At 46.9% G+C, this 27,324-nt stretch overlaps 1 protein-coding gene across 2 annotated transcripts in view; it reads right to left on the bottom strand.

The window, feature by feature from the left end:
* Positions 1–2,641: 2,641 nt before the first annotated feature.
* Positions 2,642–27,324, bottom strand: part of LOC137624283 (2-(3-amino-3-carboxypropyl)histidine synthase subunit 1-like) — a 40,425-nt gene continuing 15,742 nt past the window's right edge. For both annotated transcript variants that reach the window (XM_068354828.1, XM_068354829.1), the window contains exon 4: positions 2,642–2,996. In XM_068354828.1, the coding sequence (XP_068210929.1) occupies positions 2,652–2,996 (345 nt within the window). In that variant the 3' untranslated portion in view covers positions 2,642–2,651. The remainder of the gene's footprint in view (positions 2,997–27,324) is intronic.

Below are 27,324 nucleotides of genomic sequence, written 5' to 3'. Positions count from 1 at the left end.
GGCAGGCAAGACTGCTCGAAAGCTTCTCACGGACATGAACAATTCCCATGAGGAGGAAAAGTCTATGCCCTTCAGTCAAAAGACTATACTTAAGGCTGAGAGATAGCTTTTACAGCAGCGATTGAGTGGTCGTTTCTGCGGAGGAAGTTGGCAATCTGCACCAGAGATGATCTGACCAAAATACCCCTTCTACAACACCAGTAAAAGAAGATATATCACTTTCCCTAGTAGATAACTACAGAGAACCATTGCAAGCAACCCAGACATCTGTACAGACATTGTGAAAACCCTTTGGTTGGAAAAGATGCTAGATAGTATCTAACTGTGAATTGCAAGTGATTTCATGGATTGGTGGTACAACTGAAAGAGAAGGGGATTAGTTTTCCTAGGACCAGGACTAGAAGTATCAACATACAGTATTCAGATACCACTCTGTATATGGCCATCTAGGAGCAACTAGGGTCATTCTGAGTCCTGGCCAGGTCAACTTTGTTGATCAGTCAGTTAATCTGGTAAAGGAACACTCGTATTTAGGATTCTCTAGTTCTGTTGGTACCTATAGGGCAACATAATCCTGAGTACCCTTGTACCTTATAGGGCTAGAGGGTTTGTCAAGCTGTTCCAGATATCTACTCCTAACTTGCAGAAAACAATCAGACTAACCCAAGAACAGAATCTACAAACTAATCGGTGACTGAGAACAGACAAGGCAAGCAGTCATCAGGAAGAGGTAAGATCTCCAGCAATGATCACTTATTGATTGAGGTGGAGAGGTAGCATTGGCCCAATGCTGTGGCCCGTCAACCACCTAGCTACTGGGGAATGTGCCAAGGCCTCGGGAAGCTTTGGTTCTGGTCCCTGACCACCTAGGTGTTACAGTATTCACCCCTTTGAAGGAGAGGTGGTGTCATCAAGAGCCCTATTCTTGTAACTACAACTGGCTTTCCTTAACTAGTTATTATTACAGGAAGCATCAGAATCAAGGGTTAAAAAGAACTCTCTTCCTCTCACAAACCTTCCCCTTAGGCTATGCAAGCCGAGAACTCATGGTCTGAGCGATTATCAACAATGAATCTTCCCCAAGAGGAGAATTCATGTGGGTTGCTCCGACAAAAACCACAATAATGGGGAATATTGTCAGATAGGAAGTAGCAGGCACACTCACTGACACTCAACACAGACACAGAGGCTGGGGTCTCAAGTACTGAGATGGAAGGAACCACGGATCCCAGGATCACAGGCATAGTAGTGAGCGGCAAATGGCATGGGCGACAGCCACCGTGGCTACATACATACGGCCATTGGTGCAGATGCCTTTTATCCTTTGGCATTAGCAAAGCTATAATCACAAGTATGGGAGCCTCCTTACAGCCCTGTTGTGCTTCGAGCTCACTGCAGGGATCACCAATGCTAGCATCAAACATGCAATCACTGGGTGACATCACCACTTGGACCAGCAGAGTGAGATAGCCTTGGCTACCATCTCCCATGGAAAAGGTGCCAAGGGCCAACTTGCAAGACTTAAGGTCTTCAGGGAAGAGCTTCCAGTACTTATTTGAGTAGTACTGTATATACAGCAATCACCCTACACTCCACCAAACGCAAAAAGAATTCCCATGCAGATCAGAGGTCTTCCTGCTTCTGAAGTATATTCCCAGGGACCAAGCTTCAGCGAAATGCAAACTTGATGAGACCAAAGTAATAAACAGTCTCTACAGTTTTGTCATGGGCTTTGCCAGGAATGACGCTGGAGGAGGCTTGGCCTTCCCGCTCCTCAAAGAGTATGCTTGCCATATCAGGAGGCCATAATCTACATTCGCTAAATGGAGATAATTGCAAACAATCATGTTTCTAAGGTGTAGAGTGAGGGATCTCTCTGGCTCTCGAAGAGAGAAGACCTCCGATAAATAAAGAAAGTATCTCCAGGGCCAAAGAGGAGTTGGGTTTAACCTGTATTGAAGTGTGGAGGCTTTAGACTCCCTCCCGGCTTTCATTGCTCGAGTGTTTCAACTGCTTTCATCGTATCATCCTGTCCGTCTTCTGTATTCCTCATGCCAGTCCAGACAGTTTTCATCCCCCTTTCTACAAGTATGAACTCTTACATATACAGTACTGTATGAACAACTCTTTAATTAAATGGGCTGCCCATGGAAGAGCCCATGTCCCACTTGTGTGGGGCAATCTTATCGCTTCGCATCGCTGGTTTAGCCATAAGATTCAATGACTAATTACGCTAGCATTCCTACTTCGTTTCGTTATTAGCACAAAGCCAATAGCAACCATTCAAACTGAAAAGCAAGAGAAAAATGGAAAGTTTGAAATGGTATGGCCTTTAACAAAAGTGGGCATGCACTCCCCACCTGTAGCTAGTTACCTCATTAACGATTTCAAATTTCTTTCAGCTCTGCCGAAGACATTCCCATATTTTTACAAGGATAAAAGGTTTGTATATCCATAGGAACAACTAGATTGTAAACACACACGCCTTGCTTTTGGAACCAAACTAAGCAAAATTTAAATAAGTATAGAGGACTACCAGCACATTTTTAGAGCCATCATACAACAGCCTAGAAAATTTGCCTAGAACAAGATATGAAAAAAAAAAATTATCTGGTACCGTACTCTTAATGAAACAGCTGTAGTCTTCTGGATCAAACTTTAATGTTCGATGGACACTTTGGCCCTTTACATCCAGTTTTCCTTGTCAATCCACATGGACAGGGTGGCTTGTGATTTGGTGTCCACTCTCCTAAACTTTCATTTGCATAGAAGTCCATGGGATAATTCTTGACGTGCCATTCGGCGTGCTTAAGGGCTACGGTTGCTTCGTACGGAGTGAGCAGCGGTTTCGAGAAGGATGCACCCCAGTCAATGGAGAGTCTTGGACAAGCAACCTGAACCCAAACTTCCACGTCGTTCATTGCGTTCAACTTCGCAGGAAAGATCTCTGATAGCAGCACGATAACAAAATCTTTTCCGGCAGCTTCTAGCTGCTTCTGTAAACAAAAAATCCATTGAATACTTATCCAAAATCTAAAAATGTTATTTTCATTAGTAAAATAAATTTTTGAATATACTTACCCGATGATCATGTAGCTGTCAACTCTGTTGCCCGACAGAAATCTACGGTCGGGATACGCCAGCGATCGCTATACAGGTGGGGGTGTACACAACAGCGCCATCTGTGAGCAGGTACTCAAGTACTTCTTGTCAACAAGAACTCAATTTTCTCCTCGGTCCACTGGTTCTCTATGGGGAGGAAGGGCGGGTCCTTAAATTCATGATCATCGGGTAAGTATATTCAAAAATTTATTTTACTAATGAAAATAACATTTTTCAATATTAATCTTACCCGATGATCATGTAGCTGATTCACACCCAGGGTGGTGGGTGGAGACCAGCATACATGTTAACAAAGAAGCTAAGTATCCCGTATCTTATTTTAGCCGTTATTCAAAATAACAAACATAAAATAAATAAGTACCTGGTAAGGAAGTCGACTTGAACCATTACTCTGCCTTTTTAAGTACGTCTTCCTTACTGAGCCTAGCGATCCTCTTAGGATGCTGAGCGACTCCTAGGTGCTGAAGTATTAAGGGCTGCAACCCATACTAAAGGACCTCATCACAACCTCTAATCTAGGCGCTTCTCAAGAAAGAATTTGACCACCCGCCAAATCAACCAGGATGCGGAAGGCTTCTTAGCCTTCCGGACAACCCAGAAATATTTCAAGAGAAAGATTAAAAAGGTTCTGGAATTAGGGAATTGTAGTGGTGGAGCCCCCACCACTACTGCACTCGTTGCTACGAATGGTCCCAGAGTGTAGCAGTTCTCGTAAAGAGACTGGATATTCTTAAGACAAAAGACGCGAACACTGATTAGCTTTTCCAAAAGGTTGCGTCGAAAATATTTTGCAGAGATCTATTTTATTAAAAGGTCACGGAAGTTGTGATAGCTCTAACTTCGTGTGTCCTTACCTTCAGCCAAGCTTGGTCTTCCTCATTCAGAAGGGAATGAGCTTCTCGTATTAACAGTCTGAAAATAATAGGATAAAGAATTCTCTGACATAGGCAAAGATGAATTCTTAACTGAACACCATAAAGCTTCAGACGGGCCTCATAAAGGTTTTTAAAATAGAACTTAAGAGCTCTACAGGACATAATACTCTTTCTAGTTCCTTTCCAACCATATCGATAAGTTTGGAATAACGAACGATATTGGTCAAGGCCGAGAAGGCAGCTCGTGTTTGGCTAGAAAACCAAGATGTAGAACATGTAGCCGTTTCGGATGAAAATCCGATGTTCTTGCTGAAGGCATGAATCTCACTGACTCTTTTAGCTGGTAAAGCATATCAGGAAAAGAGTCTTAAAGGTGAGATCTTTCAGGGAGGCTGATTGAAGTGGTTCGAACCTGTCTAACATAAGGAATCTTAGAACCACGTCTAAATTCCAACCAGGTGTAACCAAACGACGCTCCTTCGTGGTCTCAAAAGACTTAAGGAGGTCCTGTAGATCTTTATTGTTAAAAAGATCTAAGCCTCTGTGACGGAAGACTGATGCCAACATGCTTCTGTAACCCTTGAAAGTGGGAACTGAAAGAGATCGCTCTTTTCTCAGATATAAGAGGAAGTCAGCTATTTGAGTTACAGAGGTACTGGTCGAGGATACGGATACTGACTTGCACCAGTTTAGGAAGATTCCCCACTTCGATTGGTAGACTCTAAGGGTGGATGTTCTCCTTGCTCTAACAATCGCTCTGGTTGCCTCCTTCGAAAATCCTCTAGTTCTCGAGAGTCTTTCGATACTCTGAAGGCAGTGAGACGAAGAGCGTGGAGGCCTTGGAGTACCTTCTTACGCGTGGCAGACGTAGCAGGTCCACCCTTAGGGGAAGAGTTCTGGGAACGTCTACTAGCCATCGAAGTACCTCGGTAAGTTATTCTCTCGCGGGCCAAGGGGAAGCAACTAGCGACAACTTTGTCCCTTCGTGAGAGGCGAACTTCTGCAGTACCTTGTTGACAATCTAGAACGGAGGGAATGCATATAGATCTAGATGAGACTAATCTAGTAGAAAGGCATCTAAAAGAACCACTGCTGGGTCTGTTGAGATCCTCTTGGACATCGAGGTTGCGAAGAGATCTATGGTTGGATGGCCCCAGGTGACCCAAAGTCTCTTGCATACATCTCTGTGGAGGGTCCAATATGTTGGAATTATTGTCCCTTCCTACTGAGACAAACTGCTAAGACATTCAAGTTGCCTTGGAAGAAATTTGTTACTAGTGAAAAGTCTAGACCTGTTGAACAGGAGAGGAGGTCACTAGCGAACTCGCACCATGTCAGAGAGTAGGTCCCTCCTTGCTAGGAGATGAACATCAAAGCAGGGAATTGTCCGTGTTGACCTCCATTACTTTGTCTTGAAGGAGAGACCTGAAGCTTTTCCAGGTCAGACTTACTGCCAGAAGCTTCTTGCAGTTAAAATGCATTGTCCTTTGACGCGAGTTCCATAATCCCGAGCATTCCCTACCGCCTAAGGTCGCACCCCAGCCTACGTCCGATGCGTCTGAGAAGAGAACGTGGTTGGGAGTCTGAACAGTCAGGGGAAGACCCTATAAAAGGTTGCTAAAGTCCTTTCCTCAGGTTAGACCAGACTTATCTTCCGGAAACCGGGATCGAGACCGCTTCTAGCGTCTTGTCCTTTTCCAGTGAAGAGCTAGATGAAACCGAAGAGGACGGAGGTGTAGTCTTCCAAGTGACACCAAATGCACCACGGATGACAGTGTCCTAACCAGACTCATCCACAGCCTGACAGGGCCGTATTCCTTCTTCAGCATCTTCTGGATGGATAGCAGGGCTGGGGATTGATCCTCTTGTTCAGCCATGTCCTCATCAGAGGGTTCCTCATCCGAAACTGATGAGGAAACGGCAACGGAGTGGGCAACGTCTGACTCGTTGAATCCGGTCGCACTGGTGGATGCGTGACGGAGCCGGACACAAGATCATGGTATTGCTGCACAGTCTGTGAACTGTCAACCATGGGGAAGCGAGGAAGTACAGCGACAACCCGAAACTGTCTAGACTGTCTGGGTAGTATAGACAACCCCTTATCGGGTTGCTGAGGTTGCCGCACTGCGTCACAACAAGTCACCTCTGCTGGTTGTTGAACGTCTTCCCAGTGACACACTGAACGTCCACAACCACCTCCGAGAGTAGCATAACATCAACGTGCGACTGGCAACCCACACTGGGTCGCACCGGTGGAGGAACCATCTCAACTGGCGGACGTGAGTAGGATACCTCAGCGTCAACAGGGCGTACAACCAACCGGTAGGAAGGTCGTTGGCAAGAAGGGTCTTCTCCGTAAAAAATCCTCTATCAAGGACTAAGCTTGGACTGCATGTCTTGCAACAAAGCCCAAGGTCTATGGGAGCAGGTGTGGCAACAGACGGGGTTAGCGACTGAAGCGGAACCATTTACCCTCCCTGGAAGCATGTTATGCTTAAATAAAAGTCCATAGGAGGCTAAGCAGCTTAAGGCTCCTCTCCAAATGACAGAGTTCTCAAGGGAATATCAGAAGGAGGGAGAACAGCACTTTCTCATCTACAGGAACCATATCCGAGAAAAGCTAGGTTCTCTCAGTGAGGGTTTCACTGGTGCCAAAGCAGCAGACCAGAAGGCAACGTTATGAAACTACTTGACAGTCTGTGAACTGTCAAAAACTGAACTGTCAACCACAACAGGAGCGTGAGGACATACAGCACTGGTGTATAAGTAGCAGACCAGAAGGCAACGTCATGTAACTGTATGACAGTTTGTGAGTTGGCAACAACCAAAGTTGTGTGGGGAAGCCTCAACTCCTGACTGACTAGTTTGCTGCTGGCGAGTGGCGGTAACCACAGTGTGTTGCGGAGGCTGACACACCGTGTCAAAACACGGCAGCTTGTGGTAGCTCACGCACGGCAACGGAGTGCTCTGTGTGTGGGAGTCATCATACATCTGGCAGGGTTGACTGTGCATGGGTGGAGGAGCTCTCACAACAAGAGTGTGAGAGCAGGAAGCCATGCCGGGCGCACAACCGTGGGAGGTGTAGGCCCACGGGTGCATCGTCAACCTTCTCCGCAGTCGGAGTGTGGGAGCTGGCAACAACAAAAGCAGAGTGCTGGTGCGTGGGAGGGGCTGCGGTGGGTTGAGGAGCATGCGGTATGGTATGCGGAGCATGCTGTAAGGTATGCGGCTCATGCTGCATGGTATGCGGAGCATGCTGTAAGGTATGCAGAGCATGCTGCATGGGCTGCGGAGAATGCCGCATAGTGCTGGAACCCGGCAGCTCTACAGAACCTTCCCACTGCTGATGCGGTAGCTCACGCATGTTAGCAGATGGTGCAGCAAGAACATGCGTCTGGCAGGGTGGACTGCGCATCGGTAGTGGAGCTCTCACAGGTGGAGGGTGGGAGCAGGCAGCCGCAGTATCTGCTGAGCGCACAACCTCGGCGGGTTGTAGGTTAACAGGTGCATTGTCAACCTTCCAGCATGATACTCCTGCATGAAGGAGCAAGCTGAGACTGTATAGTCTGCAGCATGGACCACTAGGGTCTATGAAAGACAACAACAAACGGAGCTACTGTCCGTTGTGACTGAGGGTCTAAAACAGCTGGTGCGGCAACAGACGGAGTTACTGCCTGTTGCGGTACCACCTTGCCTCTCTTGGGAGGTGTGCAGTTGTCGTACTGCAGCGAGTCCGAACTGACCCAGTGGCTACACCTAGGCCGTTGGACTTGCGCGGAAGGGACCGACTTGCACTTAAAAGCTGCAAGATTTGGTCCATGGTTTCTGCGAGAAACCTCTTCCGCAGACGAGGAATAAATGGGCTCTCTCGTCTTTGTGTGGGTGGGGTGATCACGTCGGCAACGTGTGTAGATACACCAGAAACCACGGATGGAAACGTCTGATCGTCGATCAAGGCCTGTGGAACCCATAAGTCCTTCGACATTACTTCTCCCCTGGGCTTGGGAGCTTGTAAGAGGTATCGGACTAGGTGAACAACTGGCACGAACAGACGAACCCTCGAACGCAACACTGTAACACTTTGCGCATATCACTTTATCACTTTTGATTTTCTGTTTGCACTTATTTCACTGAACTCGAAACTTTCAGTGGTTTGTACCTGAAACACGCAATCCTATCCTTCATTAAAAGGTAGTAATTGCGAAAACAGTATTACAATGTAACAGAAAAACATAATGAAAGATAAAGAATTCAGTGGCTGGAAAAGAGACTAAACACTAGATCAAATAAACTACGTTTAAAATCTCTCACCGCATAAAGCCTGGGAACAAGAATAAAACTCTAGAAACGTTTTACCTTCTTCCCCTATAGCGACTAGGGAGAAGAGCAAAAAAAAAAAAAAACGAGAACAACGTTACCCGCTTGAACGAAACGTTTATCCTCCTCTCTCTCCCTCCGTCTCTATCTCTCTCTCTCTCTCTCTTGACTTAGAACCTGTGAGATGAGCCCAATTATATATATCGTTAAAACATATTATTTGTTAAAGGAAAAAAACTGAAAGGTTTCCCAAATAAAAAGTTCCTTTATTAGAATTAAAACCATTTAAGCTAAGAAAGAATGAACGAAACGCTAGAATCGGTTTACTCTTACTGCAACGTGAAACCGTGAAATACTCTCTCTCTATCGTAACGATAGAGCGCAAGTTGAACGTTCTGAACGTCAACAACTGCGGAGACTAAACAAAATGTTAGTTCAACTTTGAAAACAGTACGAGACTATCAAAGAAATTCTTTCAAAAACATTAAAATTAAAATAGCATAAATTCTTAACAGGAAAAACGATATGACGGGCTCAATGTTAATTAACTTCGGTTCCAAGTAAGGACCGCCTACTATTAGGAAAGGTCGCATATAAACAAACATAAAAATTAATTTTTATAAGTTTATAATAAATGGAAAGTTAATCGAAGAGGCCTATAAATGGCGGAGAGATATAAAATAAATCTATAACTTTGTTAAGCAAAATTACCAAAAACCTAAACACACTTCCGTCTAAGGGAAGGGTGGGTCATAAAAAGTGAAAGAGAGTCTATACTCTCTTCGACACCAACACTTCCGTCTAAGGGAAGGGTCGGCCATTTAAAAGTGAAAGAGAGTCCATACTCTCTTCGTCACCATAATTAAATCAAATTAATTCCAAAAGCTTGCTAAGCTAATGATAAAGCTTCCTGAATAGCGAAGGCTAAACTCTAGAGCAAATACATCACCAAATCGTGAACAATAACTCCAGAATCAACAGCGTATCCAAGTAGGTCTAGCCGGTGGCACGACAGAGGAAAAATTGAGTTCTTGTTGACAAGAAGTACTTGAGTACCTGCTCACAGATGGCGCTGTTGTGTACACCCCCACCTGTATAGCGATCGCTGGCGTATCCCGACTGTAGATTTCTGTCGGGCAACAGAGTTGACAGCTACATGATCATCGGGTAAGATTAATATTGAAAATGATATTTTCATTATAAAATAAATTTTTTAATATACTTACCCGGTGAATATATAAATAGCTGACGTCTCCGACGGCCCAACAGATTCCAAAAAACTCGCGAGCGATGTGCCCACCAGCGCCGACTATCGGCCAGATACCGCATATACTTCTCAACCACTCCCGTTCTTCTCAGTCCGCAGGGTCTCTATCGGGGAGGAAGGGAGGACCTTTAATATTATATATTCACCGGGTAAGTATATTCAAAAATTTATTTTATAATGAAAATATCATTTTTAAATATTAAACTTAGCCGGTGAATATATAAATACCTGATTCACACCCATGGTGGTGGGTAGAGACCAGTATTATAACAATAAAGGCGTATATGCTCAAGAGTTTTTGACAAATATTTCATAAAAACAAACTTAAGTATAGGTACCTGGTAAGGAAGCTGACTCTGATGATTACTCTGCCTCATTAGTCCGCTTTCCTCACGAAGCCCAGCCATCCTCTCAGGATGCTGAAAGACTCCCAGGAGCTGTTATATCCAGGGCGAACACCCCTATAACAGGACCCCATCAATACCCTTAATCTGGGCGCTCTCAAGAAACAACATTTTGACCACCCGCCAAATCAAAAAGATTGCGAAAGACTTCTTAGTCTCCCGTACAACCCAAAATAAGATTAAAAATTTCAAGAGTAGATTAAAAGGATATTGGGATTAAGGGAATGTAGTGGTAGAGCCTTCACCCACTACTGCACTCACTGCTACGAATGGTCCCAGTGTGAAGCAGTCCTCATAAAGAGTCTGGACGTCTTTCAAGTAATATGAAGCGAATACCGACTTGCCTCTCCAAAAGGTCGCGTCCATAATACTTTTAATGGATCTATTTTGCTTAAACGCTACTGAAGTTGCTATCGCTCTAACTTCATGAGCCTTGACTTTAAGTAAATTACGATCCTTCTCACTTAGATGAGAGTGTGCCTCCCGAATCAAAAGTCTAATAAAATAAGACCACGCATTCTTAGACATGGGCAAAGAGGGCTTTTTAACAGAGCACCATAAAGCCTCTGAACAACCTCATAGCGGTTTAGCTCTGGATAAATAAAATTTAAGAGCTCTAACGGGGCACAGCACTCTTTCAACTTCATTCCCCACAATCTAAGAAAGACTGGGAATTTCAAATGATTTAGGCCAAGGACGAGATGGAAGTTCATTTTTGGCCAAAAAACCAAGTTGAAGAGCGCATACTGCTTTATTAGCGGAGAAGCCGATGTTCTTGCTAAAAGCATGTATCTCACTAACCCTTTTAGCCGAAGCCAAGCTCACCAAAAAAAAGTGTCTTGAGGGTAAGATCCTTCAGGGAGGCTGAATTTAATGGTTCAAACCTGTCTGACATAAGGAACTGTAGGACCACGTCCAAGTTCCAAGCAGGAGTCGAAATATGACGCTCCTTGGAAGTCTCGAAAGACTTAAGCAGGTCTTGGAGATCTTTGTTATTAGAAAGATCCAAACCCCTATGCCTGAAAACAGAAGCTAACATGCTTCTGTAGCCTTTAATGGTGGATGCAGAGAGGGAGCGACCGTTTCTCAGATAAAGCAGAAAATCCGCAATCTGCGCTACAGAGGCACTTGGAGGAAATAGAGGAGGACTTGCACCAGTCTCTAAATACCTCCCATTTCGACTGATAGATCCTGATGGTAGAGGATCTTCTAGCCCTCGCGATAGCTCTAGCTGCCTCCTTCGAAAACCCTCGAGCTCAAGAGAGTCTTTCGATAGTCTGAAGGCAGTTAGACGAAGCATGGGGAGGCTTTGATGAAATCTCTTTACGTGAGGCTGTCACAAGAGATCCATCCGCAACGGCAGACTTCTTGGAACGTCTACCAGCCATAGAAGTACCTCTGTAAACCACTCTCTCGCGGGCCAGAATGGAGCAACCAACGTCAACCTGGTCCCTTCGTGAGAGGTGAACTTCTGCAGCACCTTGTTTAGGATCTTGAAAGGTGGAAAGGCATAAACGTCCAGGTGAGACCAGTCCAGCAGGAAAGCGTCTATGTGGGCTGCCTCTGGATCTGGAACTGGAAAGCAGTAAGTCGAGAGCCTCTTTGTCAGTGAAGTCGCAAAAAGATCTATGGTGGGTTGACCCCATGTCATCCATAGCTTCTCGCACACAGTCTTGTGCAACGTCCACTCCATGGAGATGACTTGTCCTCTTCTGCTGAGGCAGTCCGCCAAGACATTCATTTTTCCTTGCACAAATCTCGCCAAAGGAGAGATGTTACTTGCCTTAAATGGAGTTCCTTCTGATCCGTGGACCAAAGACCCGAGCATTCCAGATTGTCCAGTGGAGCTCCCTAACCTAAATCCGATGCATCTGAATACAACACATGGTTTGGGTTCTTGATCGCAAGAGAAAGACCTTCTCGAAGTCTGATGTTGCTGTCCCACCAAGTCAGACATGTCTAGACTGAGTTGGAGATTGGGAAAGAGATACAGTACTCTCCAAGCCCTTCTCCTTGTTCCAATGGTTTAGGTGAAATTGGAGAGGGCAAAGGTTGAGTCTCCCCAGAGAGATAAACTACTCCAGCGATGAAAGAGTTCCCACGAGGCTCGTTCAAACTCTTACAGAGCAACTGTTTTTCTCTTGCAAGTGAAGGACTTTTAACAGAGCTTGTTCCATTCTTGTGGGAGACGAAAAGGCCCGAAAAATCCGACACTGTATCTCCATTCCCAAATAAAGAATAGTCTGGGATGGAGTACTGTAAGTTACGACTTCTCTACGTTCACTATGAGACCTAGCTCCTTGGTTAGGTCTTATGTCCATTAGAGGCTCTCCAGACAGCGATTTAATGACGACGCCCTGATTAGCCAGTCGTCAAAATAAAGGGAGGCTCTGAATCCTCAAAAAATGTAGAAAGCTTGCTACATTTTGCAAGGGCCTTGTAAAAACAAGAGGAGCAGGAATGAGGCAGAAGCACAGTGCTCGAAATTGGTACATTACTTTCCCGTCCATAAACCTCAGATGTTGTTGAAAGTTTGGATGAATCGGGATGTGGAAGTATGCATCCTGAAGGTCGAGAGAGACCATCCAGTAGCCTTCCCTTACTGCTGCCAAGACAGATTTGGTAGTCTTCATCGTGAACTTTGTCTTGACAATGAACACATTGAGCGCACTTACATCTTAAGTACTCCTGCAGTGAACGTGGCTGCCAGATCATTGGAGCCATCCCTGATAGCCTTGTTCCTGCAGTGAACGTGGCTGCCATATCATTGGAGCCATCCCTGATAGCCTTGTTCATGCATGAAATAATTGTACAGCAATACATTGACAGCTGGAGAGACCTTCTTACTTAAGGCTCCCAGGGACCAATCCAACATATAAAAACTTCAAACACTCGAAAAAACTCCTAACAGGAGATGGTCTAGCTCTGAAGCAGAACATAAAATCTTGGAGCGTCTCATGGGTAGACGACGAGGAGAGTCCACTAAGCTTAAGAAGTCTCCCTGGGCAGAGGCAGGTACTCCCAAGCCGAGAACTTCTCCTCGAGATTCTCCTGTGTCCCACCAGACGCCCGAGCGAGAAGCTAATTAAGAAGGAGGAAAAGCAAAAGCAGACTTTCCTAAACTTCTCCTGGATTTCAACCAGTCTCCCAGTAAGAGCATGGCCCTCTTGGAAGAACAAGAGAGAACTGACTTCGTAAATGTAGGAGTCGAAGAAAGTCATGCCAAGAGTAAACTCAGACGGCGGAGCAGCCGTTACAAAACGAGTAGGACAAAATTTCACTGAAGAAATTCATAATTAAAAAATGTTATTTTCATTAGTAAAATAAATTTTTGAATATACTTACCCGATGATCATGTAGCTGTCAACTCTGTTGCCCGACAGAAATCTACGGTCGGGATACGCCAGCGATCGCTATACAGGTGGGGGTGTACACAACAGCGCCATCTGTGGTCAGGTACTCCAGTACTTCTTGTCAACACCACCTCAATTTTTTCCTCGGTCCACTGGTTCTCTATGGGGAGGAAGGGTGGGTCAATTAAATCATGATCATAGGGTAAGTATATTCAAAAATTTATTTTACTAATGAAAATAACATTTTTCAATATTAATCTTACCCGATGATCATGTAGCTGATTCACACCCAGGGTGGTGGGTGGAGACCAGCATACATGTTAACAAAGAAGCTAAGTATCCCGTATTTCATTTTATTAGTTATTCAAAAATAACATAAAATAAATAAGTACCTGGTAAGGAAGACGACTTGAACCATAACTCTGCCTTTATTAAGTACGTCTTCCTTACTGAGCGTAGCGGTCCTCTTAGGATGCTGAACGACTCTTAGGTGCTGAAGTATAAAGGGCTGCAACCCATACTAAAGGACCTCATCACAACCTTTAACCTCGGCGCTTCTCAAGAAAGAATTGACCACCCGCCAAATCAACAAGGATGTGGAAGGCTTCTTAGCCGACCGTACAACCCATAAAAAGTATTCAAGAGAAAGGTTAAAAAGGTTATGGGATTATGGGAATGTAGTGGCTGAGCCCCCGCCTACTACTGCATTCGTTGCTACGAATGGTCCCAGGGTGTAGCAGTTCTCGTAAAGAGACTGGACATCTTTGAGATAGAATGATGCGAACACTGACTTGCTTCTCCAATAGGTTGCATCCATAACACTCTGCAGAGAACGGTTCTGTTTGAAGGCCACTGAAGTAGCCACAGCTCTCACTTCATGTGTCCTTACCTTCAGCAAAGCAAGGTCTTCTTCCTTCAGATGAGAATGTGCTTCCCTAATCAGAAGCCTGATTTAGTAAGAAACTGAGTTCTTAGACCTTGGAAGAGAAGGCTTCTTGATAGCACACCATAAGGCTTCTGATTGTCCTCGTAAAGGTTATGACCTTTTTAGATAGTACCTAAGAGCTCTAACTGGGCAAAGTACTCTCTCCAGTTTGTTCCCCACCAAGTTGGACAGGCTTGGGATCTCGAACGACTTAGGCCAAGGACGTGAAGGAAGCTCGTTTTAGCAAAAAACCGAGCTGCAAGGAACATGTAGCTGTTTCAGATGTGAAAACTATGTTCCTGCTGAAGGCGTGGATCTCACTTACTCTTTTAGCTGTTGCCAAGCACATGAGGAAAAGAGTTTTTAATGTGAGGTCCTTAAAAGAGGCTGATTGGAGAGGTTCAAATCTTGATGACATAAGGAACCTTAGGACCACGTCTAGATTCCAGCCTGGAGTGGACAACCGACGTTCCTTTGAGGTCTCAAAAGACCTAAGGAGGTCCTGTAGATCTTTGTTGGTGGAAAGATCCAAGCCTCTGTGGCGGAAAACCGCTGCCAACATACTTCTGTAACCCTTGATCGTAGGAGCTGAAAGGGATCTTACTTCCTTAGATGTAACAGGAAGTCAGCAATCTGGGTTACAGTGGTACTGGTTGAGGAAACTGCATTGGCCTTGTACCAGCTTCGGAAGACTTCCCCTTTAGACTGATAGACTCTGAGAGTGGATGTCCTCCTTGTTCTGGCAATCGCTCTGGCTGCCTCCTTCGAAAAGCCCCTAGCTCTTGAGAGTCTTTCGATAGTCTGAAGGCAGTCAGACGAAGAGCGTGGAGGTTTGGGTGTACCTTCTTTACGTGAGGTTGACGTAGAAGGTCCACTCCTAGAGGAAGAGTCCTGGGAATGTCGACCAGCCATTGCAGTACCTCTATGAACCATTCTCTCGCGGGCCAGAGGGGAGCAACCAACGTCAGCCGTGTCCCTTTGAGAGAGGCGAACTTCTGAAGTACCCTGTTGACAATCTTGAACGGCGGGAATGCATACAGGTCGAGATGGGACCAATCCAGCAGAAAAGCATCCACGTGAACTGCTGCTGGGTCTGGAATCGGAGAACAATACAACGGGAGCCTCTAGGTTATCGAGGTAGCGAACAGATCTATGGTTGGCTGACCCCACAGGGCCCAAAGTCTGCTGCAAACATTCTTGTGAAGGGTCCACTCTGTGGGGATGACCTGACCCTTCCGGCTGCCATGACATTCATATCGCCCTGAATGAACCTCGTTACCAGCGTGAGCTTTCGATCTTTGACCAGATGAGGAGGTCCCTTGCGATCTAGAACAACTTCCACGAATGAGTCCCTCCCTGCTTGGAGATGTAAGCCAAGGCTGTGGTGTTGTCAGAGTCCACCTCCACCACCTTGTTAAGCTGGAGGGACTTGAAGTTTATCAAGGCCAGATGAACCGCCAACAGCTCCTTGCAATTGATGTGAAGTGTCCTTTGCTCCTGATTCCATGTTCCCGAGCATTCCTGTCCGTCCAAAGTCGCACCCCAGCCCGTGTCTGATGCGTCCGAGAAGAGACGGCGGTCGGGTTTCTGAACAGCCAAAGGTAGACCTTCCTTGAGAAGAAAGCTGTTCTTTCACCACGTTAGAGTAGACCTCCTCTCTTCGGAAACAGGAACTGAGACCGTCTCTAGCTTCATGTCCTTTATCCAGTGAGCAGCTAGATGATACTGAAGGGGGCGGAGGTGGAGTCTCCCTAACTCGATGAACAGGGCCAGCGATGAAAGTGTCCCTGTTAGACTCATCCACTACCTGACTGAGCATCGGTTCCTTCTCAGCATGCTCTGGATGCATTCTAGGGCTTGGTAGATCCTTGGGGCCGACGGAAAAGCCCGAAAAGCTCGACTCTGAAGCTCCATACCCAGGTAGACAATGGTCTGGGATGGGACGAGCTGGGACTCCTCTAGATTGACCAGGAGGCCCAGTTCCTTGGTCAGATCCATAGTCCATCTGAGATTCTCCAGACAGCGACGACTTGTGGGAGCTCTTAAAAGCCAGTCGTCTGACGGAGTCGGACACAAGATCATGGTACTGCTGCACAGTCTGTGAACTGTCAACCATGGGGAAGCGAGGAAGTACAGCGACAACCCGAAACTGTCTAGACTGTCTGGGTAGTACAGACAACTCCTTATCGGGTTGCTGAGGTTGCCGCACTGCGTCACAACAAGTCACCTCTGCTGGTTGTTGAACGTCTTCCCAGTGACACACTGACTCCGTAAAAAAAAAAAAAAAATCCTCTAACAAGGACTAAGCTTGGACTGCATGTCTTGCAACAAAGCTCAAGGTCTATGGGAGCAGGTGTGGCAACAGACGGGGTTAGCGACTGAAGCGGAACCATTACCCTCCCTGGAAGCATGTTATGCTTAAATAAAAGTCCATAGGAGGCTAAGCAGCTTAAGGCTCCTCTCCAAATGACAGAGTCCTCAAGGGAATATCAGAAGGAGGGAGAATAGCACTTTCTCATCTACAGGAACCATATCCGAGAAAAGCTAAGTTCTCTCAGTGAGGGTTTCACTGGTGCAAAAGCAGCAGACCAGAAGGCAACGTTATGAAACTGCTTGACAGTCTTGTGAGTTGGCAACAACCAAAGATGTGTGACTGAGGAGCATGCGGTAAGGTATGCAGAGCATGCTGTAAGGTATACAGAGCATGCTGTAAGGAATGCAGAGCATGTTGTAAGGTATGCAGAGCATGCTGTATGCAGAGCATGCTGTAAGGTATGCAGAGCATGCTGTAAGGAATGCAGAGCATGCTGTATGCAGAGCATGCTGTAAGGTATGCAGAGCATGCTGTAAGGTATGCAGAGCATGCTGTAAGGTATGCAGAGCATGCTGTAAGGTATGCAGAGCATGCTGTATGTAGAGCATGCTGTAAGGTATGCAGAGCATGTTGCATGTCATGCGGCTTATGCTGCATGGGATGAGGCTCATGCTGCATGGGATGAGGCTCATGCTGCATGGTATGAGGCTCATGCTGCATGGGATGAGGCTCATGCTGCAAGGGATGAGGCTCATGCCGCATGGGTTGAGGAGGATGCCGCATAGTATGAGGCTCCTGCCTCATGGGTTGAGGAGGTTGCCGCATAGCATGAGGCTCCTGCCTCATGGGTTGAGGAGGATGCCGCATAGCATGAGGCTCCTCATAGCATGAGGCTCCTGCCTCATGGGTTGAGGAGGATGCCGCATAGCATGAGGCTCCTGCCTCATGGTTGAGGAGGATGCCGCATAGCATGAGGCTCCTGCCTCATGGGTAGAGGAGGTTGCCGCATAGCATGAGGCTCCTGCCTCATGGGTTGAGGAGGATGCCGCATAGCATGAGGCTCCTGCTTCATGGGTTGAGGAGGTTGCCTCATAGTGCTGGAACCCGGCAACTCCCGATGCGGCAACTCACGCATGAAAGCAGGAGGCGCAGCAAGAACATGCGTCTGGCAGGGTGGACTGCGCATCGGAGGTGGAGCTCTCACAGGTGGAGGGTGGGAGCAGGCAGCCGCAGTATCTGCTGAGCGCACAACCTCGGCGGGTTGTAGGTTAACAGGCTGCATTGTCAATCTTCCAGCATGATACTCCTGTATGAAGGAGCAAGCTGAGACTGTATAGTCTGCAGCATGGACCACTAGGGTCTATGAAAGACAACAACAAACGGAGCTACTGTCCGTTGAGACTGAGGGTCTAAAACAGCTGGTGCGGCAACAGACGGAGTTACTGCCTGTTGCGGTACCACCTTGCCTCTCTGGGAGGTGTGCAGTTGTCGTACTGCAGCAAGTCCGAACTGACCCAGTGGCAGTGGCTACACCTAGGCCGTTGGACTTGCGCGGAAGGGACTGACTTGCACTTAAAAGCTGCAAGATTTGGTCCATGGTTTCTGCGAGAAACCTCTTCCGCAGACGAGGAATAAATGGGCTCTCTCGTCTTAGTGTGGGTGGGGTGATCACGTCGGCTACGTGAGTGGATACACCCGAAACCACGGAGGGAAACGTCTGTTCGTCGATCAAGGCCTGATGAACCCATAAGTCCTTCGACATTACTTCTCCCCTGGGCTTGGGAGCTTGTAAGAGGTCCCAGACTAGGCGAACAACTGGCACGAACAGACGAACCCTCGAACGCAACACTGTAACACTTTGCGCTTATCACTTTATCACTTTTGATTTTCTGTTTGCACTTATTTCACTGAACTCGAAACTTTAAGTGGTTTGTACCTGAAACACGCAATTCTATCCTTCATTAAAAGTTAGTAATTGCGAAAACAGTATTACAATGTAACAGAAAAAACATAATGAAAGATAAAGAATTCAGTGGCTGGAAAAGAGACTAAACCCTAGATCAAATAAACTACGTTTAAAATCTCTCACCGCATAAAGCCTGGGAACAAGAATAAAACTCTAGAAACGTTTACCTTCTTCCCCTAAAGAGACTAGGGAGAAGAGCAGAAACGATAACAACGTTACCCGCTTGAACGAAACGTTTATCCTCCTCTCTCTCCCTCCGTCTCTATCTCTCTCTCTCTCTCTCTTGACTTAGAACCTGAGAGATGAGCCCAATTATATATATCGTTAAAACATATTATTGTTAAAGGAAAAAAAACTGAAAGATTTCCCAAATAAAAAGTTCCTTTATTAGAATTAAAACCATTTAAGCTAAGAAAGAATGAACAAAACGCTAGAATCGGTTTACTCTTACTGCAACGTGAAACCGTGAATCCTCTCTCTCTATCGTAACGATAGAGCGCAAGTTGAACGTTCTGAACGTCAACAACTGCGGAGACAAAACAAAACGTTAGTTCAACTTTGAAAACAGTACGAGACTATCAAAGAAATTCTTTCAAAAACATTAAAATTAAAATAGCATAAAATCTTAACAGGCAAAAACGATATGACGGGCTCAATGTTAATTAACTTCGGTTCCAAGAAAAGACCGCCTACTATTAGGAAAGGTCGCATATAAACAAACATAAAAATTAATTTTAATAAGTTTATAATAAAAGGAAGTTAATCGAAGAGGCCTATAAAAGGCGGAGAGATATAAAACGGATTTTGAGCGAAGCGAAAAATCTATTTTTGGGTGAGATAGCCATGGCGTCCTGATGGAAGGTTCCTGTTTGGTAGCTTCCTTGGGTATAAGACTACTAAGATATTCCCAGAGAATTTAACCACAGGTTATCACAGAATTCTAACTTCTGGAGCGAGTATCTCAAAGGTTTCCCTTTAAGACATCGTAATACAACAGGGGACACGCATGTCTGAACGTGCCACATAGCTATCTTCACCCCGAACAGAGTTAATGCTTCGGTGTGTAAGGGCTGAGAATAGCTGGGAGCCGTTCCACAGCTAATCTCACTCGTGGCTACTACTGATACTCGAGACGTAAACAAACGGACGCCATTGCTCTGATGACGTCACGCCCGTCTTCATCCTGAAGCCAGTTGCTGCCCATCACCATGATACAATTGTGTAGGGTGGGAACAAAACTGGACAAAGTAGTAGGGAGGGTCCATCAGGACGCCATGGCTATCTCACCCAAAAATAGATTTTTCGCTTCGCTCAAAATCCGTTTTTTGGGCTCAAGCCATGGCGTCCTGATGGAAGAGTACCAGAGAATCAATGTATCGTGGTAGATTTTCCCCCAGTGTTAAGTGCCTGGGCATTGACAAAACAGCAAAGTAATCTTAGGTAAAGAACCATAGGAACGAAGTATCCTGCCCCCCATTGGTAGGAAGTTCCCATGGGCTATGCCGACGTCAAAGTGGTATTGAAGGGCTATTCATCCTGACAGAAGAACTTGAAGAACTTAGAGATGAAGCAGAATGTTTGATATTTGTATAGGAACATTCTGAATTAGACCAGTGGTGGTTGGGCACTGTGTATAGAGTTCATCTCTTGGTTATCAGAAGTAAGTATTCGTGTAGGAACCTTACTGAGACAGGGTGAATATAATTTAGGATTAGACATCTTAAATTCTTCATGACCATAAGAAAGGAGGAATAAATAAAACTATGACAGTATGTATTTCATAGTAGGTAGGAGCTGAAAGAGACGCATAAGTAATAAAATAGAAATTTTATTTCACAATGCAGAAATTAAATAATTTACAGCAAAAGTAAAGTTCATTTACAGTAATAATAATGTACATAGAAATAAAGGCTTGCTCTTGAATCTGAAAAGGAATTTCAGGATTAGTAGGTACTCGTTCTCGAGGAACGCAAGTCTTTAAACAACACATCATGCTCAAGGCATGCGGCACTTGTGTGACACTATGACATTTCACCTGGGATAAGAACAGTTATAAAAGCACTAAGTGTTTTTAGACATCACTATGAATCGCTCGAGGGTCAACATAGGCACCCGAAGAGTTAGAGTCCCAAGTAACTCACTGTTCTACGCAGAGTTAGGTGCAGGTTTCATAACACTACCTGCGGCTACCACAAAATGTTTGACTTCGTGCACTTGTTTCGCATAATGTTTAAAGAAAACTCGCGAGGACTTCCAGCCCGTAAAGTTTTTAAGGCTTTCAAAGTCCATGCTCTGAAAGAAGTTCAGAGAAGATGCCACTTTTCTAGGATCATGACCAGCGGGTGTACTGTTCGGATCCGCTCTGCGAATGAAGTAGGTGATTTTCGCTCTTAATTGTTTCAGTGACAGGTCGCTGCCCGATGTTTCTCCTTTGAAGAGTTGGCCTCCACCAAAGTTCGAAGTTCTGCGAAGATAGACCTTGAGACTCTCTACTGGACATAGAGAGACATCCTCCTTCAGGGGGCATATTCTCCAAGGGCCCCATCTTTTGGTGGGTAATTCGTTTTTAGCGAGAAACGTCGGATCAGGGGAGAGGGTCACTTCTCCTGAATCGGCAAACAGGATGTGTCCCTCTTCTCTTGATAATGCCACTATTTCGCTGACTCGAGCTCCCGAAGCGAGAGCAAATAAAAATATAACTTTCTGAGTCAGATCCTTGAGGGGGCATGAATCGTTGTCCAAGTTGGAGGCGAAATGGAGTACCTTGTCTAGTGACCAGGAGATCGGTTTCGGAGGGGGTGCTGGGCGTAGGCGAGCACATGCTTTTGGTAATTTGTTAAAGATGTCGTTGGACAGATCAATTTGGAAAGCATATAGAATTGGTCTAGTCAAGGCCGATTTGCAGGTTGAAATCGTATTGGCTGCTAATCCTTGTCCATGAAGGTGAATGAAGAAGGACATACAGAAATCAATGGTGATTTCTTTAGGATTTTTTGCCTTGACAAAGGAGACCCATTTCCTCCAGGATGATTCATATTGCCGTCTCGTGGATTCGGTCTTGTATTCCTCTAGGAAGTCTAGACTTTTCTTCGAGATCCCAAACCTCTTCTTTGCGGCAAGGGAGAGAAAATCATGAGATGAAGGTCCTTGATTTTCGATGATGAAGCGAAGACAGTCGACTTCTGTACTTGTTGAGAGAGAACTGGGCCCGGGAGAGGGATCATCTTGGGCTGCAGCTCCAGGACCAGGGGGTACCAGTTGCTCCGGGGCCACTTGGGAGCCACTAGGGCCGCTGTCCCTTTGAAGGTTCTCAGTTTGGAGAGGACTTTCAACAGAAGGTTGGTGGGAGGGAACAGGTATATCTTTGACCATCTGTTCCAGTCCAGTGACATGGCGTCCACCGCTTCTGCTTTGGGGTCCTCGTACGGGGCTACGTACAGAGGAAGTTGATTGTTGTCGCTCGTTGCAAAGAGATCTATCTGAAGTTCTGGGACTTGATGAGAGATGAAGGAGAACGATCTTGCGTCTAGAGACCATTCCGACTCTATCGGGTTTGTCCGAGATAGAGCATCCGCTGTCACATTGCGGAATCCTTGTAGGTGAACTGCAGACAGGTGCCACTTCTTCTTCTCCGCCAGACGGAAGATTGGGAGAAGCACCTGATTTATCTGGGGCGATCTTGAGCCTTGGCGATTGAGACAACGAACTACCACCGAGTTGTCTAGGGTTAGACGGATGTGGATCGAGGGCGGCGGGGATAACTTCTTCAGAGTTAGAAGGACCGCCATGGCCTCTAAGATGTTTATGTGGAACGTCTTGAATAGTGGAGACCAGGTCCCTTGACCCTGTTTCAGGTGGGAGTGACCTCCCCAGCCTTCCAGTGAGGCATCCGTGTGGATGTTGAGTGATGGAGGAGGGTGTTGGAGAGGAATGGACCTTTTCAGGGCCTTTGCTTCCGACCACGGCTTTAGGAGGCGTCGAAGTCTGTTTGGAAGCCGTCTCTTGAGGTCTCTTCGAGCGATGGATGCCGAGCGTCTCCAGACTCCCGCGGCATCCTTTAGCTGTGCACGAAGCACTGGGTTTGTCACTGAGGCGAATTGTAGAGAGCCTAGAACTCGTTCCTGCTGTCGTCTTGAAATGCGTTTGGATTTCAGTAGTCGCTTGACAGACCCTGCTATTTCCTTCCTTTTCTTCTGGGGGATGGAAAGGCGGTGTGACTGAAGATTCCAGTGGATTCCCAACCACTGAAACTTCTGAGCTGGAGAGAGGCGAGATTTCTTCTCGTTGATCTTGAATCCCAGGTGTTCTAGGTACTGGGTAACTTCGTTGCAAGACTTTGCACACTCTTCGGGCGATGGAGCCCAGACTAGCCAGTCGTCGAGGTAGGCCATCACCTGGACGTTTCTTAGGCGGAGCTGTTGTACTATGGCATCCGCCAGTTTTGTGAAGATCCGAGGGGCCACATTGAGGCCGAATGGCATGGCCCGGAAGGCGTAGCTTTTCCTTTGGAGTCGAAATCCTAGGTAGGAGGAAGCGTGATGGTTCATTGGAATGTGCCAATAGGCATCCGCCAGGTCTATAGAGACCGTGTAGGAACCTTGAGGCAGAAGGGTCCTTATTTGTTGAAGCGTCAGCATCTTGAATTTGTTGTTCTCTATGAACTTGTTGAGGGGGGATAAGTCCAGAATGACTCTGAGTTTGTCTGAGTCCTTCTTGGGAACGCAAAACAGTCTCCCTTGGAACCTGGTGGACTTTACCTTCCTTATCACCTTCTTGTTCAAGAGGTCTAGAACATATTCTTCCAGAAGGGGGGTCGATTGCTGGAAGAACCGCTGGAAGATTGGGGGTGGTTGCGTCCAACTCCAGCCTAGACCGTTCTTGATGATGCTGTGTGCCCAGGGATCGAAGGTCCAACGATCCTGGAATTGGCGGAGTCTTCCTCCCACCGGAAGCACTTCATTGCTTCTGGTGTCCCGAGGACTTGTTGCCTCGGCCGCTAGCTCCCTTTCCTCCTCTACCTCTGGAGGGACGACGAGATGCGTCTCTGCTTGCACCCCTGAACGAGCCTCTACCTTTGGCATGAAAGGTAGTGGATGGTTGCTCAAAGGCAGGGGTGAAGACCGGTGACTGTGACAACACCGGTTGGGGGACCAATTGAAAGGTCTGTTGTGGTTGGGCAACCACTTGGGAGGTAGCGGGTCCCGGAAACTGACGTCGTTGCTGACGTTGCTGGGGTTTTGGTTTTTGAGGTTTCCTCTTAGGCTGAGGTCCATCGTCCTGAGAGGGTTTCCTTTTTCTGGACATGCCCCACTTGTGGAGAAGGTTCCTATTCTCCGTGGCGGCTCTGTCAGTTATTTCCTTGACAAGGTCAGAAGGAAACAGGTGCTTTCCCCAGATGTTGGAGGAAATCAGCCTCCGGGGTTCGTGTTTCACGGTGGCACCGGCAAACACGAATTCACGACAGGCTCTGCGAGCCTTTATGAAGTGGTACAAGTCCTTCATTACTGTCAGTAAGTGGGATTTGGCTAGTACCATGTAGTGATCTGGTACTCTTGTGTCACAGGCCATCACTTCCAGTTGGACTTGATGAGAAAGAGATGCCGCAAGCCTCTCCTTCGTGTCTTGTTCCCGGCGAAGGAGGTGATCGTTGAGCTTAGGGAGGTCTTCATTAAACTGACGTCCGGCGACGTCAGGATCGAGCCTTCCCACGACGAAAGTATGCTGAACATCTTTCCAGTGTCGAGCGTCAGGGGGGGTCACGATGGAGAAGGGTCTGCACTCCTCCAGTGCAGGGCAGGGTTTCCCTTCTTCCGCCGCTTTAAGGCATGCAGCTAAGGCCTTTTCCAAGAAAGGAAGAACCGCAGTGTCAGGTGCAACGTACGTAGGATGCTTCTTGCTCAAAGCCGGAAGCTTAGAGCAGGTAAAGCCCCTACTCTTAAATGCGGAGGCTAGCATAGCCTGGGCCTTTGCGAGATCGAACACTATCTCTTCTTTAGGTTCGGTCTCTTCCTTCGAGGCAGGTTCGGAACGAAGCCGGACGTAACAGTCCGGGTAGGCCTCGAAGCTTGGGAAGAACTCCACATCTTCCAACGGGACCGTGCCGATCTTGTCACTAACAAAGATCCTGCCGGTCGCAATAACCATATGCTCTGCATACCTCCACGGGTTGGCATGAGAGCAAGCTGGGAGATCCTTGACCGAAATCTTCTTCGGTTCTCTGGATCCAATCATCGACCTGATGGACTCCTGGTTCTCCTTCAGCCTGTCGTCCATGACGGCTCTAATCAGCCGGATCAGTTCTTGGGTAGAAGAAGAAGGATCCGGAGTCGAGGAGGTAGACGGAATGGACATTTCCGTCGGTGTAGGAGTAGGAGGAGGGATGGACGAGGGAGCAGCTCCAAGCTCCGACTCGGTGTACTCCACCTTGTCTTCGTCCTCTTCGGCTCCTTGAGCCATAAGCGTCTTCTCCGTGTCTTCCGAGACGTCTGAGATCTGTTCATCATCCTCGGAATCTAAACGACACTCGTGCATGGACTGAGCCATGACCACATCAGGTTCCACCGTAATTTGGACAGTGGGGATCGCATCTTTTGGTACCACTGAGTCAGGGGAGGCCTTAGGGAACAACAGGGACCTCAGTTCTTCGGTGGCCAGGTACGGTCCAGTAGCATTTTTCTGAAAGCCACGCACCCACTTGCGCAGCTTTTCACGAGAAATGTCTCTAACCTCCGCTGAGGGAGGGTTATGGAAGGCCTCAACTAGGTGGGCCTGGCAGACCGTACAATCCAGTGGATTCCAAAACTTCAAATCCCCTTTCTTGTCTGCACAAGGGGCGTGAGTCCTGCAAGCCGTATGCCCGTAAAACTGCGGGCGTTTCACAGCGCAGAAGGCGAAGTCACACTTCATCTGCTCCTCCTGTGGAAGAAAGAGAAAATGAGTATGGGGGAGTCATAAGAATGGCTCTTAAACTAAGTTAATATTAATCATTAATTTTAACTTAAAGAAGGTGTGATGCATAGAGAATGAAAACAGTAAAGGAGAACATGCTCCATGCATCTCGCCCGGCTGGTTACCACAAGCTTGGTCCTTGGATAATCCAAATGACCGAGATCATTGGATATAGTTTCCTAGAATTCCCAGTATTTTGGAACTCCATGGAAAACCAAGGACAAGATTGGGATCGAATTCATTCGGTTCCCAGTTAAGAGCCAGAAGGCCTCATTAAAGGGTAACTGCTTCTGGCAACCAGCCGTGCTAAGATGCACATAGCATGCTGGAAATAGAAGAATGCAAAGAGACAGCATGATCACTAATAGAGCAGTACTAGGTACTGATCTTAATAGCAGAAGCAGCTTATCTGTTTGCGATATAGGGCTATCCTAGTCTTATGATAGCTACAGTAAGGGGGTGCAAGTATTCTTGACGCCTCCGGGGCATCCGGCAAGCCGCCGGCATGCCGGAGCTCGCTCCAGCATAGATTCTGGCATTAGAACAGACAATTTTCAAAAGTCAGTTAAATACCAGGATGGCGGCCGCCGGCACAACGGCGGCACTCCGGCAGGAAGCGGCGGCTCCGGCAGTCGGAGGATGCCAGGTTGGTGACTGGGATAAGGATGGTAAAGGCAGTATCGGGTTGCCGGCAGTATATGCCGGCACTCCGGTGATCGACCGGCAAGTGGACGATTAGATAGGAGTAGGAGAGCCGCCGGTAGTAGCCGGCGGCAGCCGGCAGTCCCTCGGTACACGGGAGGCTGGCGGCAAGGGTAGGGAAGTCACCAAGTAGGAGGCAGGTATTGCCGACAGTAGAGGCGGCAAGAGACCGGCACCCGGATAGATAGAGAGACAGGGGGAGGGGGGAAGGGATGCAGGAAGTACCGTCAGGGTTCCAGACATCCCTCCCCCTCCCTGAGGGGGTGTACCCATGATAGAGGCAGGCTCTAACATCCATGAGCAGGGGTCACTAGGGACCGGGAGCTAGGTAGCCCAAGGGAGGGCTAGGGAACACCCAAGAGGGGGGGGGGGGAGACTCCCATATGCAGAACTATACTAGTAACTAACCTTATAGGACACTATGAAGGTATATGTACCAGAGTGGACTGCACAAGGAAGCTCGGGTAGCCCTACTCTTCCACCCTAAGGAGGAGTTGTAGGACAGGGGACAGATGAGTATAAACTAACCTAAGCATAGGCTAGGCTATACAAGAGATAGGTGGGGAGGGAGAAGAGAGAAGTCTTCCCAGGAAGGGTTTCTGTACCAGAGCGGCCACTAAGGGAAGGGAGGACACTCCCTAACCTAAGATCAGGCTGATCGGCTAAAACGGTGCAAGAGTACAGTTTCAGCATGGAACAGAGAAACCTTCCTAACCCGACCTAGAACAGGGCTAAAAGTCCTGAACTAGGCAAGGAAGAAGACATATCGCTATCGCAGGAAAGTCATAGACTATCCTAGCCATAGAGGTAGGCTAGCCTAACCTCACTCTCAGACGCAGCCCTAAAGGGGGTTCATTCCTTTAGGGAGGACAGAGAGGCGATATATACTCTATTAGACAATTAATCCCTTTACTCAGAAAGGGGATCAAGGCTAAATAGAGGGAATGCCAAGGCAGGGGATGAAGGAAGCATATAGGGGTCCTAATATTAGGTTAGGCTAGAAAGAATCACTGACTAGCCTATCCCCTATATGGTCCCTGAAGGCGAAAACATTTGCATCACTGTCAAAAGTATTGTAAAATAATAATGCCACTATCTTCATAACTTAGTCTAGGATCACTAATAAATCA

Source organism: Palaemon carinicauda, chromosome 31 (assembly GCF_036898095.1).
Source record: "Palaemon carinicauda isolate YSFRI2023 chromosome 31, ASM3689809v2, whole genome shotgun sequence".
Lineage (NCBI taxonomy): Eukaryota > Metazoa > Arthropoda > Malacostraca > Decapoda > Palaemonidae > Palaemon > Palaemon carinicauda.
This window is presented reverse-complemented; position numbering and strand designations above follow the sequence as displayed.